At 40.1% G+C, this 15504-nt stretch overlaps 2 protein-coding genes across 4 annotated transcripts in view; both read left to right on the top strand.

The window, feature by feature from the left end:
• The first annotated feature begins 199 nt into the window (after nucleotides 1-199).
• On the top strand, nucleotides 200-5614 carry tlcd5a (TLC domain containing 5a). Of its 2 annotated transcripts, XM_035909801.2 has the most exons (4): nucleotides 200-542; nucleotides 2870-3074; nucleotides 3214-3417; nucleotides 3847-5614. In XM_035909801.2, the coding sequence occupies exons 3-4, from the start codon at nucleotides 3222-3224 to the stop codon at nucleotides 4377-4379; spliced, it is 729 nt and encodes a 242-aa protein (XP_035765694.1). In that variant the 5' UTR covers nucleotides 200-542; nucleotides 2870-3074; nucleotides 3214-3221; the 3' UTR covers nucleotides 4380-5614. The 2 variants fall into 2 exon arrangements, with proteins under 2 accessions (XP_035765694.1, XP_006795519.1); XM_006795456.3 differs by lacking the exon at nucleotides 2870-3074.
• Nucleotides 5615-6821: 1207 nt separating this feature from the next.
• Nucleotides 6822-15504, top strand: part of arhgef12a (Rho guanine nucleotide exchange factor 12a) — a 41195-nt gene continuing 32512 nt past the window's right edge. For both annotated transcript variants that reach the window (XM_087850965.1, XM_006795458.3), the window contains exon 1: nucleotides 6822-8189. In XM_087850965.1, coding sequence (XP_087707091.1) covers nucleotides 8158-8189 — 32 coding nt within the window. In that variant the 5' untranslated portion in view covers nucleotides 6822-8157. The remainder of the gene's footprint in view (nucleotides 8190-15504) is intronic.

Below are 15504 nucleotides of genomic sequence, written 5' to 3'. Positions count from 1 at the left end.
TGGAAGTTATTTGTGGTATATTGGAGTCATTTTATTAAGCCTTATATGGGGTATAAGGAGGTGTGTGTGTGTGTGTGTGTGTGTGTGTGTGTGTGTGTGTGTGTGTGTGTGTGTGTGTGTGTGTGTGTGTGTGTGATGCCCAAGAAAGGTTGTAATTTCCACTATTTCCCACACGGTGTCGCCCCTGCTCCGAAAGAAAAAGCCTGCCGTCGCTACATCAAGGATGAAAGCATGCTTCTCCTACAAAATATTGCATAAATCTACTTTAATCTCTAATTATGGTATTGCACGGGATAATATAAGCAGGATGCAATACACTTTGTAGTGCTAGCAAGTTAATAGTAGCAGAGCATGCAAATGCAGCCACTTGTAATGGGACACAAAGGATGCTGAAGGAGGCTGCTGTTGCTGCTACCCGGTGCCGTTCAGTTAAAGGACAGCAAAGTGTGTATCCAAACAAACCTGCCTCGGTTTTCTACGAGCATATATTTGCTTCAGAGGACGCAAAACAGCCAGAATGTAAACAGAGACACAGCCACAAGGTAATTATATTTCACCGCATTTATAAACGTGTTGTAACCCCATAAAACAAGGCTTTGTTAGCTTGCTAACGGTTAGCTTGCTCACTGATCCATCTAATAGTGCCAGTGCAGAGTTAGCCTGTTATGATAGCATCCCCTCGGCTAAGGGATGAGCTATGGCCCTGCTCTGCTGCTGCCCTTTCACATTGTTAGCAACAGCTGCTTTTGCTGTCACCGTCAATAAACTGGCCCACGAACAAATGAAGAAATTTCTTCATTTGTTCGTGGGCTCTGGTTGCCAGTTCCCGTCCTTTCATAGGTTTGCGTGGGAACACAATTATTACGCTAATAGTTTTTACCTTAAAACGGCTCAAATCTGCATCCATTATAAGAGTAAACATAGCTCAGGTGTCTCACGCTTATCCCAAGAAAGCCTCCAGCATCATACACAGGGCATGCTGTAATGAAGAAAAACAAATAATAAACATAAAGGTAGTTGTTCAGTTACCTGGTGTTTTCTTGTGTGTACTCTACAAAAGTCTTGAGTCACCACTCATTTCTTTATATTTTGCTAGTAAAATGAGCATATATTGAAACATGTGCAAACATACATGGGAATGCAGTGTAATAAGGCAAAAACAGAGTTTGTACAATTCTAAAGTGCCTGAAAGTCAATATTTGGCAACAATCGTTATTCCTTAGCTTTGCCTGAACTCTCTTAGGTAAGCTTTCTTTTCATTTTTTTTAAAGTTCAAGTAGTCTTTTTTGGATGTTGGATGACTTTTGTTCTGTTCTCTGTTAAGATGATCTCACACTGCTTCAGTAATGTTGAGGTCTGGGCTCTGGGGAGGCCAATCCATGAATGATAGTGTTCCTTTATGTGTTTTTTCTATCCAGGTATGCCTTTACTGCATTGGCAGTGTTTGGGATCATTGTCATGCTGAAAAACAAATCAGCTGCAAATCAGACGCTTTCCACATTGGGCTGCATGGAGGATTAAAATCTGAGTGTTCTTCTCTGTGTTTATGATTCCATCAATTTTAACAAGATCCTGTGCAATTTGGCATATCTCAGTCTTTTCTCCCTGTTATCTGTTGATTAAGCATGGCTTCTTGACAGCCACCCTTCCACTGAGACCATTTCTGATGAGTCTCCAGTGAAAAGTAGACGGATCAACTGATGAATTGTCTGGGCCAGACGCATCTCTTAGGACTTGTGTCACATCCTTGCTGGATTTTTTCTTATTTCTAAAGGACACGACTTTCAAATATTGTTCATGTATTACAGATAGTTTTTTTTCGGCCTGCCACTTCTCCTTTTGTTCTCCTCTTGTCCAGGTTCCTCAGATCTTTTAATGACACCCTGCACGCTGTACTAAGATATGCCATGTTTCCATCTTCTAGTTGTTTTTGGAATAACTGTATTGGTGCAAAAATACTATTTTATGCATGTTAAAGTGTAGTATCTGTGGCATATTTTTTTTATAGATTCAAAAAAGAGAACAGTTTTGTGACTGTCTGCTACTAACAGAGTGCACACGGCACAATTTAAAAGGGATTTTCTATTATGTAGGCATAATACTGGTTTATTCCTGGAGTTAGGTCCCTTTTTATCCTTGAATTAAAAAAAAAACATTCCCAAGAAAATGGTCAGGTCAAAGGACTGGACTGAAAAACTTTCAAAACCCTTCATAAAGCATGGAGAACGATCACTCAAAACCAGAAAGTCTGGCTTCTTGGAAGATAAATATAGAGAAATGTGGAATCGTTCAAGACTTACTAGTTTTATTTTATGTCATTACATAATTTTGTCATTGCATATTCAGATCTCAGATGTTTCCTTTGTTTGCTCGTGATTTTTTCTCCCTACTTTATTGTGCGTTTTCAGATGAACATGCAGGTTTTCTAAGACTATAAATTCAAGCCTAGTCTTCATATCATCCTTAGGTGCATCCTTTTTATCCATAGTACAAGTGAATCTGTAAAATAATTTGCAGCAGAGTCACTAAACAGATGAATTAATTTATTAACATATTCATTTCCAAGCAGAAAATCTGAAACAGTTCAGTGTCCCGCCTCTTAAATATAATAATTTATTGCTCTTATATGTGTGTTGTAGTAACTGAATATCTTTTAGTTTATTTGGCTGGCATGTGGACATCACGAGCATAACAACGAAGATAGCAACGGGACATTTTTTGTTTGCTTATTAGTGCAGATGTCAAATAATAAGGGAGAAAGAGCCTTTGTCCCTCTCGGGAACTGTCTGAGACCCAGCACCCAGTAACCTCTCTGCCAGTTTTGAAACTAGCTTGAATCTTTAAGAATCAAGTGTACATCTTGTTCCAGTTCACTGAGGGTGGGCTCATCTGTCTGCATGGTCTCACCTCCTAGTACAAACGTCACAGCAGAAGAAGAGACGTCCCCCTCACCCCACCAGACCCTCAGCCGGCCTACTATAGTACTATTATAGTTCAAGCAAAGGCTAATTGTTGCTCCCTCACAAAGAGTGCACAGTTCAAATCTCTGGACGGTGATTCTGTCTTTTTCTACTGTAAGTGATATTACAGAGCAAGAAGTTCCTCCTTGCATTTTTCTCTCGCCATGTAATGTGAGTCAGAGTTGGCTTGATGACTGCTGAGAAGTTTGTTTAGCTGTAATTTGCTGCTTTTCTTTGTTTGACTTACCTTCAGAGGGGAAGATGGCTGTGCTTGTCGTTTGTGCTCTCCTGTGCCTATCCTGCTGGGTGTCTTTCTACTTTGTCCTGTGTAACGTTAACGGATCCAGGAGCTACGAATGGAACTGTCGACTCGTCACGCTGGTACACGGGATCCTGGCAGTCTGCATCACAGCGTACATAGGCTATGTAGATGGACCTTGGCCTTTTACTTATCCAGGTAGGGGATGCAGTTTGTCAAGATTTTGTGTGCACATTAAAAACCTAAAAGGATGCAAGGATGCAGTGACACAGCATAGATTTTAAGCAGCTCACTGACTTAATATTATATTCTTTTATGCATTAATGTGACATTACTGTTTAGATTCATCTATTAGTTTTCACTGTAACATCTGCTGCTTTTTCTTTGAAAATTGATGCAGACATGAGGCATCTAAACTAGTTAGCACAGTTGAGCTCTAACTACCAAGTGGAAACTTTTTGTAAGGTGCTGAAAAATCTTTAGACACAAAGACAAAAAGTTCTCAAGAGCTGTTTTTGTTACACGCCAATATAAACAACTATGTGCTCATTTCACAGTAATAACTTGTTTTATCTGTTTCGATAAGAAGCTAACTAAAGCCGGTCTTTTTTTGTCTGTGGACGCCAGGTACAAAGAACACCCCTCTGCAGATAAGTGCCATGGTCCTGAGTCTGGGCTATTTTATTTTTGACATGGCCTGGTGTGTGTACTTCCGTACAGAGGGACCAGTCATGCTGGCCCACCACACCATGAGCATCCTGGGAATCCTGTTGACCCTTTGGTTGGGGGAGTCTGGCATCGAGTCGTGTGCGGTGCTCTTTGGCAGTGAAATCACAAACCCTCTCTTGCAGGCGCGCTGGTTCCTCAAGCAGACTGGACGTTACGGGACTCTGCTGGGGGACGTTGTGGACGTCCTGTTTGTGCTGCTGTTTGTGGTGATGCGAATCTTCGTGGGAGGCACAATGCTGTACTGTGAGCTGATCTCCCCCAGGCCGAGATTCTTTATCAAGTGTGGCGGAGTGGCCATGTACGCCCTTTCCTGGGTCTTTATGGTAGACATTGTTCGATTTGCCATCCGGAAGAGCAAAAGCTGGCACAAACACCAGAGAGACCACCAAGAGCTTTTAGCAGCTAATGGTCATGAAGTGAAGATGGAGTGATCGGCATTAGAAGGGAATCCATTTATGTCATTTCTCTGCTCTTCACTTTGGACACTTGATGGAAAGTACATGGAAAGCAACTTTCTCCATGTTGAAGTGTGATTTTAGAAAAAGGGATTTTTAAATTAAAAAAATGCTAAGGCTTCTTTTTGTAAGGTTTGTAGATTTTGGAGCTGAACATGCATAAAAGGTGCAAACAGCACTGACGCAGTTTATATCACTGAAAACCAAAGCTTGTTGTATAAACACATAAAGAAAACCTGTGGGAAGAAAAGTTGCCGTTAACTGTGACCTAGTCATGTGTGGCAGTGTGGCTCCAAAAGGAAGTTCCCTACTAGAAAAGAAAACGTTTACATGTAATGTTGTAGTCCTTGTGAAACACTTTTAGTGATGTCAACAGACTAGAATTGGTACTCAGGGAAATTAAGTAATATCAGAAAGATTGAAGTGTGTTTGATGTGTTTAATCAAATTTCTATTTATTTTGCATCCCTCCTTTAAAGCTCTATGTTACAGTTTTATTGAGTCTATTAAATTCTAAATGCTTTCTTTTTAGTGTAAATTGTAAACCTTCTCATGTTTTCTGAAATGGTAACCAGTGTCAACTTTATTGTACCAGATGTGTGAGGGTGGTCGCGCATGAGTAATCGTTTAGACAAGATCTGTGCTCTGCACTGATAGCTCCCAGCTAATTTAATTTAATAAGCTGTTTGTTGAATGTTTCAGTCTCACAGAGATCTTGTCAGAAATTGTCCAAGCTTTGATTAAATTCATTCTGAGCTATCTGTACATTGTGCAAGTCTTTCAAAAGGTCTTTTTTTAAATAAACCATTTTGAAATAAACATGTTATACAATGTTTGCCTTAATAAAAAATGTGCTACTGGGATGAAGACAGGAAGTTTTTATATTAAGGGACTTTAATGACTGAGTCCAGATTTTTATGTGCATTCTTGTCTTAATTTTGAGAATATGTTTTTGTCGCAATAGGTTAAAAACATGCCATCTGTTTGTTTCCTATGACTGTTCACTTGACTGGCACTGAGAGACGTCTCTGTGTGCATCACCAATACATACAAGAAAGTACAAACCTAACTAGTGTGTGCCTTAGTTATCTGAATGTACCTTCCTAATGTGTTTTTATCCTTTCTCGTGTACTGTAATCTCACTCAACACACGAGGCGGCGTCACAAGAGCCATTTCGGGTCGGGGTTTCATCGTTCACCTTTGTAATCCCTGTGTAAAGTGAAATAAAATAAACTTGACATGTTGTTTGCATTCACTAAACAGCAAATTTACAACTAAACTGAAACATCAACTGTGTTCTAGTGAAGCCTAGCGAAACTCGAGATGAATTAGTCGACTGAGAGTGAAGTTACCTAAGCTGTCCACATGATGGTGTCATATCAATTATTTATGAATGATGAGAGAGGAAAGATGTGGTCTTTCTGCAATTCTAAAATAGGAGCAATGAAAAGGGAAGAAAAGCACTTTTTATTTTAAACACAAAGCATCAGCAACTTACATTAAGTTCATGTGTAACTTTTTGTTTTTTTCTCATTTTAGCATAAATTCAGTCGTTTTGGACCAGTTTTCAGTCTTTACCAATGCAAAGTGGAGATAGGTGTGTGTTATGCTGTGTGTAATATACAATGTGCCTTATTTATTGTCTTATTTACAGTATAATGTAGGGTGCCAGAAATGCAGTGATGTGTGACTGCAATGCTCAGCACAGCAATCACACAGTAGTGCAGTAGTTGTGTATTTAAGCAAGGTAGTTGTGTGAGAAAAAGGGTAGAGTACAAGCCAGACGGGAATTTGTTTATTAAGAAAGATAAAATTATGTACTTTGCATTGATAAATGTGACTGTCCACAACCTTAATGGGACAGATGAAGTTGTTTTTTTTTTTTTATCATTTTCATTTGATGGTTGGTTTTGCTTCCAGTAATATCACATGCACAAAAACTGGAGTCGTATAAATGACTCTTGGACTGGAAGGTTCAACACTTTAGTAGTTTGTATGTTTTTTTTTTCTTAACGGATAAATATAAATGCATGAATAATTTATTGTGTCAGTTTCATGAGTGCCTTTTGCATCCATATTTGACTGTTACGGCACACACAGTTACTTGAAGCACTATTCAGAAGGAGACTGACTAACATGAAGATATTCGTGTCTATACATTTTAAAATGATCAAATTATAACAATTTTTTTTTTTTTGGCCCAGTGGTCATTATTTAATATCCCTGCCAGCTGCACACGCCATTGAGGCGCTGCTTGTTATATTCACAGCCTACTATAGTTGCATCATACACGAATAAATTATACATGTTTAGTATTACTGTTACCAGTAGTAGTAGTGCTTGCTGTTGTTGTTACTCGTTTTTCAGTAGTGGTCCCTGATATTATGCTGAAATAAATTCTCCCCGGCGGCAGGAAGTGGTTAGTCTCTCCCAACTGCTAGCTAGGGCGTTGCTAGCGGCAGAAAGTGGGATTTTTTTTGGTACCTTTCCTCAAGTTATTCTCTCGAACAAACAGCGTTGTACGTTGGGAAAAAATAACGTTTAATGTTCGCTACAAGTTTCAAGCCTCTCGCCGCTTTTTTGTCGTTGTTTACACGGGAGCGGTGGTTACTTTCTTTCCCGTTAGCTGGCGGCCACATAGCTAGCCTGCTTTCCATCCACGGGAATTCTGTCGAGAATTGACGATTTCTTTTGGAACATGGAGTCAAGAGACGCTGTGCTGTGCTAACGGGCTCCGCTGCATTTTGTTTCCTCAAGGAGTCTTTTTGAAGGACATAACGCGAAGACGTATCGCAAGCCAGTGAAAATACACGAGGTTTTTGTGTATGTATGTTTCGCTCGTTGGCCGGCTCATTGTTGTGAACGGGAGTTTGCTTAGTTTGCACTCGAAACAAGAGCCCACGAAGCAAAGTTTTTTGCTGAAAGAGCTCATCTGTTTTGTTAGCTGGTAGCTGGTGAGATTCAACGACTGCCAGTTTGCAGTGAGAAAGGATTTTTTTGGAGGGGAAACCTATGTGCTTTTTTAAATGACCATTTAACTCAGTTCGTTTCTTTTTAATCAAAGCGGTTTGACGTTAGCTGCAGTTGTTTTGCTAATTTCTAACACGGGTCGTTTAAACTCGGCATTGAGCGATTCTCCTGGTCACGGGAGAGTCGTCCCCACAGCCACAGACAGGCATTTCTTGGAGCAGGGAATACCTAATGGGACTGGAGGAATTTCCAGCATCTTCACCGATCATTTAGACACCGAGGCCATTCGGCCGAGCTGGGTGTTGGCAGACGAACTACATCGCAGGGCCAAGGTGTCAGGAACGTTGGGATACGGATTGTTTACATACATCATATCGGCGGAAAACTGGGATGTGAATGCAAAGGAGGCACACGAGGAGTTCGTACATACACGACAACTTGTGTCAGCTGCACCAGTATATTTATTATTGTTGCCAAAATATTGTTTATTACCGGGGTAGGACTGCTAATTCGACCAAGGCCCCGATTGATTTTTATGATCTGCACTGTAGATTTTTTGCTGTCATTTAATTTTAACAAGAAGTCCTGGTTGTAGCTTAGGCTCATCTGGTGTTTGGAGGTGCCTTGCAGCAACCTCACAGTGAACTGATTCCCAGCATCGTTCTCAAAATCCCTGCCTACTCCAGACGAATGCCAGAGAAAGACGCTCCAGGAAATCGCCTCATCACACTCTGGAAAATGTTAATAGGATATAATTTGCTGCAAATCTAGAACCGGAAGCCCAATGAGTGACACACAGCCCAGCTTCACTGACAGGTACAGTAAACAACCACCTTTTATATTCTGTTAATGCACTGTTTTCACTTTCAAAGTAATAAAATCATAACATTTTTGTGAAAGTCCCTTGATTCGGTTGATCTGAAAACGTGTTTTACACGGTTCAGGTAAAACACTGACCTATGTAGATGATGCTCGGTAATAACTGTTATTTAGTTACTAATGAAGGACATCATATCTTGATGGAAACTGCTGATCTCAGCATGGATAATGGAGTTCTCTGTAGACTGTAAAATACTACTTATGGACTGGATGAGAAGGACTGCTACTGTTTGTGTGCTAGGGAACAGTCATCCAGTGATCCCTGTACACCTTTCAACATCACTATTACCCCTAAGCCTTTAAAGCTAAACCTCTCCTACACCTATTAAAACAATCTCTGGATTTAGACAAAACCCTAGCTCGGAGAGGAATCATCTTATCTAAGGCAGTTGTCACCTTAAACTAAAAGGTTGGACCAGCTGACTAAACATTGTGTCACAGCCTTCAAGAATGCAGCGATGGATGTGTCCAAAACTACCCCAATGTATGGACAGTGTGTCCATCACTGATTTCTGCATTGCATCATGACAGTGATTTTCTTGCCTGGACAATAAAGAGGTTTTTGTTCTGAAATGATGTTCTCTGGCAGTAAAGCAAAAAGTGGAGCTGTTGTATTGCATCAAACCTTCCCACCTGAATTTCACATACCTGCAAGGAGAGAAGGAAGGAGTCAGAATAGAAGGGGAGCTTATTACACCAGGTTGGGATATGAAATACCCTCATGGCTAGAGCTAGAGGGAGGCGAAAGCCCAGCCCTAGTTTTTTTTTTTTTTTTTTAATAAATATGACACCCCCCCTCCCCCACTGCACTGATGCCAACAGTGGCTGGCACCAACTGCTGGCCTGTACTTGGAATTATTGTGGATGTATGGTCTGTTTACATTGTTTTCCACAACAGTTGCTTGTAGTGACTGCACTGATCAATTAGGTTTTTGGTTTGTTGCTTGCTCACTCTTGCCTTATGTGTGTCTGTATTTCCCTGCTTTTGCCTTCGCTCCAGTCATGTGTGGTGTTGTGCAGTTTGTTTTTTTGCTCTGTTGGCATTGGTGGGAGGATGCATTCAGTATCTATTGGGGTTGGGCTGCCAGCCGGTGGGTCAGTTTAGTGTGCAGTTCACTCTTTGTCATAGTGTTCTGCTGATCTCCACGATTTTCCCACACCCCTGAGGCCCTCTCGGGAAGTGGTACTGAGGGGTATACTGCAAATGAAGTTCAACACAACCAGGCTTTCTTTGCATTAGCTGGCTGGACAAAACCTAAAACCCCAGCTGGAGATAACAGGTATCACAACAGTGGTTCTCAACTTTCTCTCTTAAGCAGAGCTTTTTGCTTCATGATCTGTGCTCAGAAAAGCAGTGATTCGTGAGGCATTAGACCCTTTTTCTACACAAAATGACCCCTATGAGTGACACTTACTGCAGTCAGAGATGTTATCATTTGATGATGATAAAAGGGTGATTAAAACTAAAAAGAACAGCACATTAAAAAGATAATACTAAAATGCAACAAGAGATTAATACCGTAGAAAACAGTTAATTTGGTGGTTTTTAGTGCACAGGAAAACAGTTTAATTCAAGTTATTTATTTCATCATCAGACTTGGCAGCAGATCAGAATCAAGTAAAACAATATTTATACATTTTCAATATGACACACAGTTTGCACTTTATTCAGAAATTTAACAGCGCATAACAATCCTATTAGCAGATAATCTATATTGTGCTTAAGACATGCTGTAAATGAAACAATCAGTGGAACCCTGGCACTTTGACTTTAAACCAAAACTCAGAAGATATCCTGGTCATAAGCAGACTTTGTTCTCACCATGATTTACCACAGTAATTTAGCCAGGTAAAAAGGAAGCTACTTTTATGACACAAACCTTTGACTTGAAGAGTTAAGCTTCGTAATACACCCCCTCCAGTGTCATTACTAATAGTAAAAAATAGTCAGTGTTTATCACCCAGGTATTTCAGGCACTGTCAGGGAGGCTGATTGGAGTGTGACTTCACTGTTACCTTGCAAAAGTTTTAACCTATTTCTGTAATCAGTTTTCAGCTGACAAGCCTGTCAGTAATCATTCAATATCATTGATTCTTACATAAATATGCTCTCAGTTGTGAAGCCAGTATCAGTCACAACCTAATAAAGGCCAAAGTTTTCACATTGTGACATAGCCATCAGCTGAAAACGAGAGATGTGAGATGTCATGATCAGTGAATGTCTGGTAGTTTGCTGTGCTAAAGTCTTTAAAGGGGGAACGGTTAACTATATGTCAACATTGATACATTTCTGTGGGCTAGTTGAGTAATTATATCACCACTATTTTTAATAACAGGACACTGGAGTTGATATTTGCGTCACTGCAGTGAAGTTTGTTTCCTTATGATAAATGTTTTCATGAGCAGTTCTGACAGCCCAGTCTGCTTGTATGCGTCTCCAGTATTTGGCATCCCTCCCCGATAATGCACCATGCCTCTGCTCCATCTAGTCAGCGCTGATACTGAGGAAGCTGCGTCAGCTGCTCTAAACCGTGCATTAAAATGAATTTCCAGAAGTCACTTAAAGCTCTGATCAGAAGTTTCCAACTAAGCAACAGAGGAAATGTGCATTTCACCCTAACATGTAATCTGCAAATGAAAAGAAAAAGTCCAGCCTTTTAGAAATGTTCTTTTGTGGGGGAAAAAAACTTCAGTTCAAGTGACAATCAACATTTGAAATGAAGCAGGTTGCAGGCTGTAGTTTCAGCTTGCAGGATTAAAAGCTAGTGTAGCCTGTAACATCTAGGTAAGGGCGGTCAAGCCAAATAAATTTAAACAGTTTTTCCTGATATGTAATCTTGGTAAACATTTTCTCTTGAGGTCACCTAGGTTGTAGTAATAGATGATGGTCTTGAGGGTTGGATTCCTTTCAAAGAATGTAGTAAATGAGTATTATTATTATTATTACATGTACATATTTATTTCCTGTGCTGTAGTTTCATGTGTACAAATGTACACATCCATGCACGCACTTTTTCACTGAAATGAATGTGTGTGTTAGAGAGGTATCTTTCGTTGCAAGTGAGTGAGGCTTGTCTGCTGGCATTACGTTCTCTTCATACTCTGGAGGGGGTAGTAAACTCTCCAGTGTGTCTCCTGCTTTCTTCTCATTGGCAGTAGTTATCTCTTTTAGGCTTTTCTGTTTGTTGCTTTGCTATGCTGGTTGGATTGTGCTGTGTTATTTTAAGAAGTCCACCAGCCCCTCTTGCAGCAATATATCGCCACCATGCTTTGTGGTTGGGATGGCGTTACAAGTGTCATCTTTAGTGCTTTAAATATAATGATGGTTATTATGGTCAGACAGTAAAGTTTTTGTTTCATCAAACCAGTTGAAAGTATGTTCTTTGTGTGGAGTCACACATTGTAGTCTGTCTTTTTCGGGGGCAGTAGTTTTTTGCTTGATGAGCAACCTTTCAGGTTATATTGCTATACTTTATCTATACTCTGTCAGCCAGCAAATGAGTGCTTTTGTCCAGTTTTAATACAAGTTGCTTATTATTTTCCAGGACTGATTTTCTATTGTGCATCAGACTTTTTTTGTTTTACATTCATAAGCAGTAGCTGCATGTCCCAGTGGTCCCCCCTCGCCCCCCGTCAGATTTGATTTCTTGTATCCCATGATGTTGAGCAAAGAGATCTCAAGCAGAGTTAGAAAGTAGAGCTCATCAAACACAGCAGTTGTGCAATAAATTTTATATTAATAGAGCATTGCATCAAGAATTGGTTTTGATTGTTTTATGGAAGTGATGATTCATTTCAGTGGAAGATTTGGAAGTTGTAGTTTGTGGTTGCACTGTATATTACACTAAAAGCTGTTTTTTTTTTTTTTTATTATTATTTGCTGTATTTTTTTTGTTTCGTTTTTTTTTACATGAATTGGCTGAATGGCTAACACATCCACAGAAGAAAACGAGAATCAATTCAATGATGAGCTGAAGTGCTGCAAACACTTGTTTTTAGATAGCTTTTGATCACATTTAAAAACTAGGTTGAATATTTATTTCTAGTCTAGTGAGTCTTGATGAGCATTTTTTTATTTTTTATTTGGATGGATAGGAAAAGAACATTAATATAGCCTTGCAATTGTAGCTGTGTCTTCAGCATCTGCACCACACTGGCATGCTGCTTTACATAATCACTTCTGCAGCTTTCCTGTATTTTGCCCTATGTGAGATCTGGTGCATTTACCCCATCTTCTCTGTAATGGATTTAAATGTCCAGTGCTGATTAACAGGGAGCTCAAATATTGCAAAACCGACAATACCAATTATTGCTCTGGTCAGTCTTGTGCGCTTGATTATTTAACAACATTTTTCATTACCTAAAAAGTCATGCATTTGTTGTTATAGAAAATGAAAAACAAAATAAAATACATTTTAACAAGGGCTATTGGAGGACACAATGTTGACAAGTTGGACCAGATCATAAAACCCACCTCGCAAGGCTTCCTACAGCCTCTGTGGGTGCTGACAGGGGCAAAGAAAGGCCCCAGGCAAGGCAACAGCGACTAGCATGGCGGCAACAGGGCATTTAACATAGAGCTGAAGCCCACAGCACAGCCAGCCTTTGCAGTGATTGCTCAGTTTCTTCGCTTTCACAATCTGGAGGCAAATGATTCCACGGGGTTCACCTGTGAAAACGTGAGTATTAGTTTGTCTGGATGGGACAGGATTCTCTTTTCGTCCTCGTGACTGGAGCTACATTAAACAGCAAGTGCTTTGTGCTTCTTTTTATTTTTTTAACCCTAACCCTCCCTAAAAGCTCAAAGCACAGCCGTTGCTAAGAAAAGGGGTGTGCTTTGTTTGGAACACAAGAAAAAGAGCTTCTTAGTAAAAAAATAAATAATAATGCAACAAAGCAAGCAATTTATCTGGATTGTTTTGTTTGGGTGCACGTTAGAGTTACCATTGAAATTGTAATTAAGTTCAATTACGTGCTACATGTTTTGTTTTTTGTGTTTTTTTTCCACTTTGTCCCGACCTGGGATATCTAGCAGTCGTGCAGCAAAACCAAAAGATTACTGAATTTTTCTCCAGAATGATAGCAGCGCACACAATGTACCATATAAACCACCTAAAGTCTTCACCAAACAACTGACCAAATTCTTTGTTTTGGTTATTTATATAATGTAAATACGGATCTTAGGACTACTGCTCACACCTGGGTGTCACTTTCACAGGCACACACCAGCTCTGTTCATTCTCATCCAGCTCTGTTTCACTCTTTTTCAGCCATAATAACATGTCTTTTTACTTTTTTGCTTTAATCAACCTCTCCCTCCTGTCATTACTACGTTTTATTGTGGTCCATGTTAGAACAGAGAATACTTTACTATTACACCAAAGTACAAATAAAAAGTGGTAAGGTGAAAACTGCAAGCCAGTGAAATTGTCTGGGTCTTTTTCATTACTTTTTTAAGATTATTAAGAATTCTTTTTATCTCAAGCTAATAAAAGGAAAGAAATATATCTAGGAAATGGCACAAAGAAGACAGAGGGGAATGAAAGAAGCAGTGGCCCAGGGGTGGTGACGTTGGAGAGTGGGTGGACCCTGGATATTAGCTGGGGCTCTTGAGCATTGAGAGAGTTGGGGGTCTGTCACCCAACTATGTGATGTTGATGCATGTGGACACCCTCTACTGTCCTGCACCTCCTGTGCTGTTAAGCAGAAGAGCTTCAGGGCTCAAACATTACTTTCACTTCATGAAAGACAGGATCACAACAATAAAGAAAAGGGGGACGAGGAAACAGAGCTGTCTTACCCAAGTGTCAAGTTCTCACATGTCCATGTAAGGGCTTTGTGGGCTTAAACTAGGCTGCTGCCTTCAAGCTATCTGTGGCGGTGAAGAAGCCATACTATTATGCTCAGTGCTCCAATAGATTTGAAGATAAATTGCTTTTACAGTATTTATTTCTCAGAATGTCAAGTTGATAAAGAAATTATATTATAACTTAATTTCTGGTACTTTTTGGATCCAGTCTTTGTCTAAAATAACCGGAAATGGATAGTTGACATTAAAAAGCAGCATCCCGGCTGTAGCTCATTGGATGCATTTTACTTGCCATGCTGAGAGTCCTCAGGATGGAGATGCTCTAATTGAATTTTTTCTGTGTTTGCTATGAAAGGCTGTATTGTAGAGAGAGACAGCAACATGCCGCTGCACTGTGATTAATCTTACATTGCCTGTTTCAGCTGATTCAGAGATGACTCAACAGACTGACACACGCCTGCTTTCTTTTCTTTCTTTCTTTTTTTTTGGGTGGGGGGCTACAAGAACCATTCTAAAAACACAAGTTGTATTACCTACCCACAGTTTTTTTTAATCGGATAACATTTCTTTGATAGCAGATAGCCAAAACAAAAAAGGAAAGGCAGGACAGGGAATACGTGGTGATACCTTTTCTTCCGCAGTCTTCTGTTTATATATTCTTGTAGGCCAGTGAATATCCCTAGGATAGGCTGTTTCCCTTAGTGACAAATTATTTTTGAAATGATCTTGCTTTTCTCGGGCTAAATTGCTTTAATGAGCATAATGTCCTTGAATGAATATTTTATGATCTTCAACCTGAAAAGATGATTAGCGGGGGGGAAAATGATGTGTCATCCGCACATTAAAAGTCTTGTGAGTTCAGAGAAGTTGCTCATTGATTAGAAAAGTTTGCCATTTGTTGTATTAGGCCTCATAACTTCAAGTGTTTTGGCAGAGTAGCATATTCAGCCACCTTCCTTCCTTTCCCAGTGCTCGAGGACAGCAGACAGCATAGCGTGAAGAAATGTCTATCCCCCCGGCCTTCATGTCAGGAATCCTGATGAGGTTTATTGGGGCAGAAAGGGCACAGTTTTCCCCCTGAGGCTGTAGCTTGAGCTCCAAAGCTATTGGTCTTGTCTCTCCAGTACACACCACACCTCCCTTCCTGTCTCCCTCACTCTCTCTGTCTCATACACTTACTTAATCCTTCTTTCTGTAAATCCATATTTCAGTGTACACAGCACCACATGGTAACACTGCTTAGGTCACATATTGAAAGTGACATCATTGCATTTGACATGAGGTTAGGGTGAAGTGCAGACAGTGGTTGAAAAAGAGAAAATGATGGTGTGGGTGTAGAGAACCTCTTTGTCATTGGCAGGGAAGCATAGGGAGTGACGTCAAGCAGACTGTGGGGTTTTTTTTGTGTGTGTGCACCCAAATTGTGTGACTCAGGTATATAGA

This window comes from Neolamprologus brichardi, chromosome 14 (genome assembly GCF_056152115.1).
Source record: "Neolamprologus brichardi isolate AB-2024 chromosome 14, ASM5615211v1, whole genome shotgun sequence".
In the NCBI taxonomy this organism is placed as follows: domain Eukaryota; kingdom Metazoa; phylum Chordata; class Actinopteri; order Cichliformes; family Cichlidae; genus Neolamprologus; species Neolamprologus brichardi.
The sequence above is the reverse complement of the archived record's forward strand: the minus strand, read 5'-3'. Positions and strand labels throughout refer to the sequence as shown.

Coding starts and splice junctions, on each gene's coding strand:
- tlcd5a (XM_006795456.3), top strand. CDS start 3,222: ATGGCTGTGCTTGTCGTTTGTGCTCTCCTGTGCCTATCCTGCTGGGTG. Junction 3,418..3,846: donor TTGGCCTTTTACTTATCCAG/GTAGGGGATGCA, acceptor TGTGGACGCCAG/GTACAAAGAACACCCCTCTG.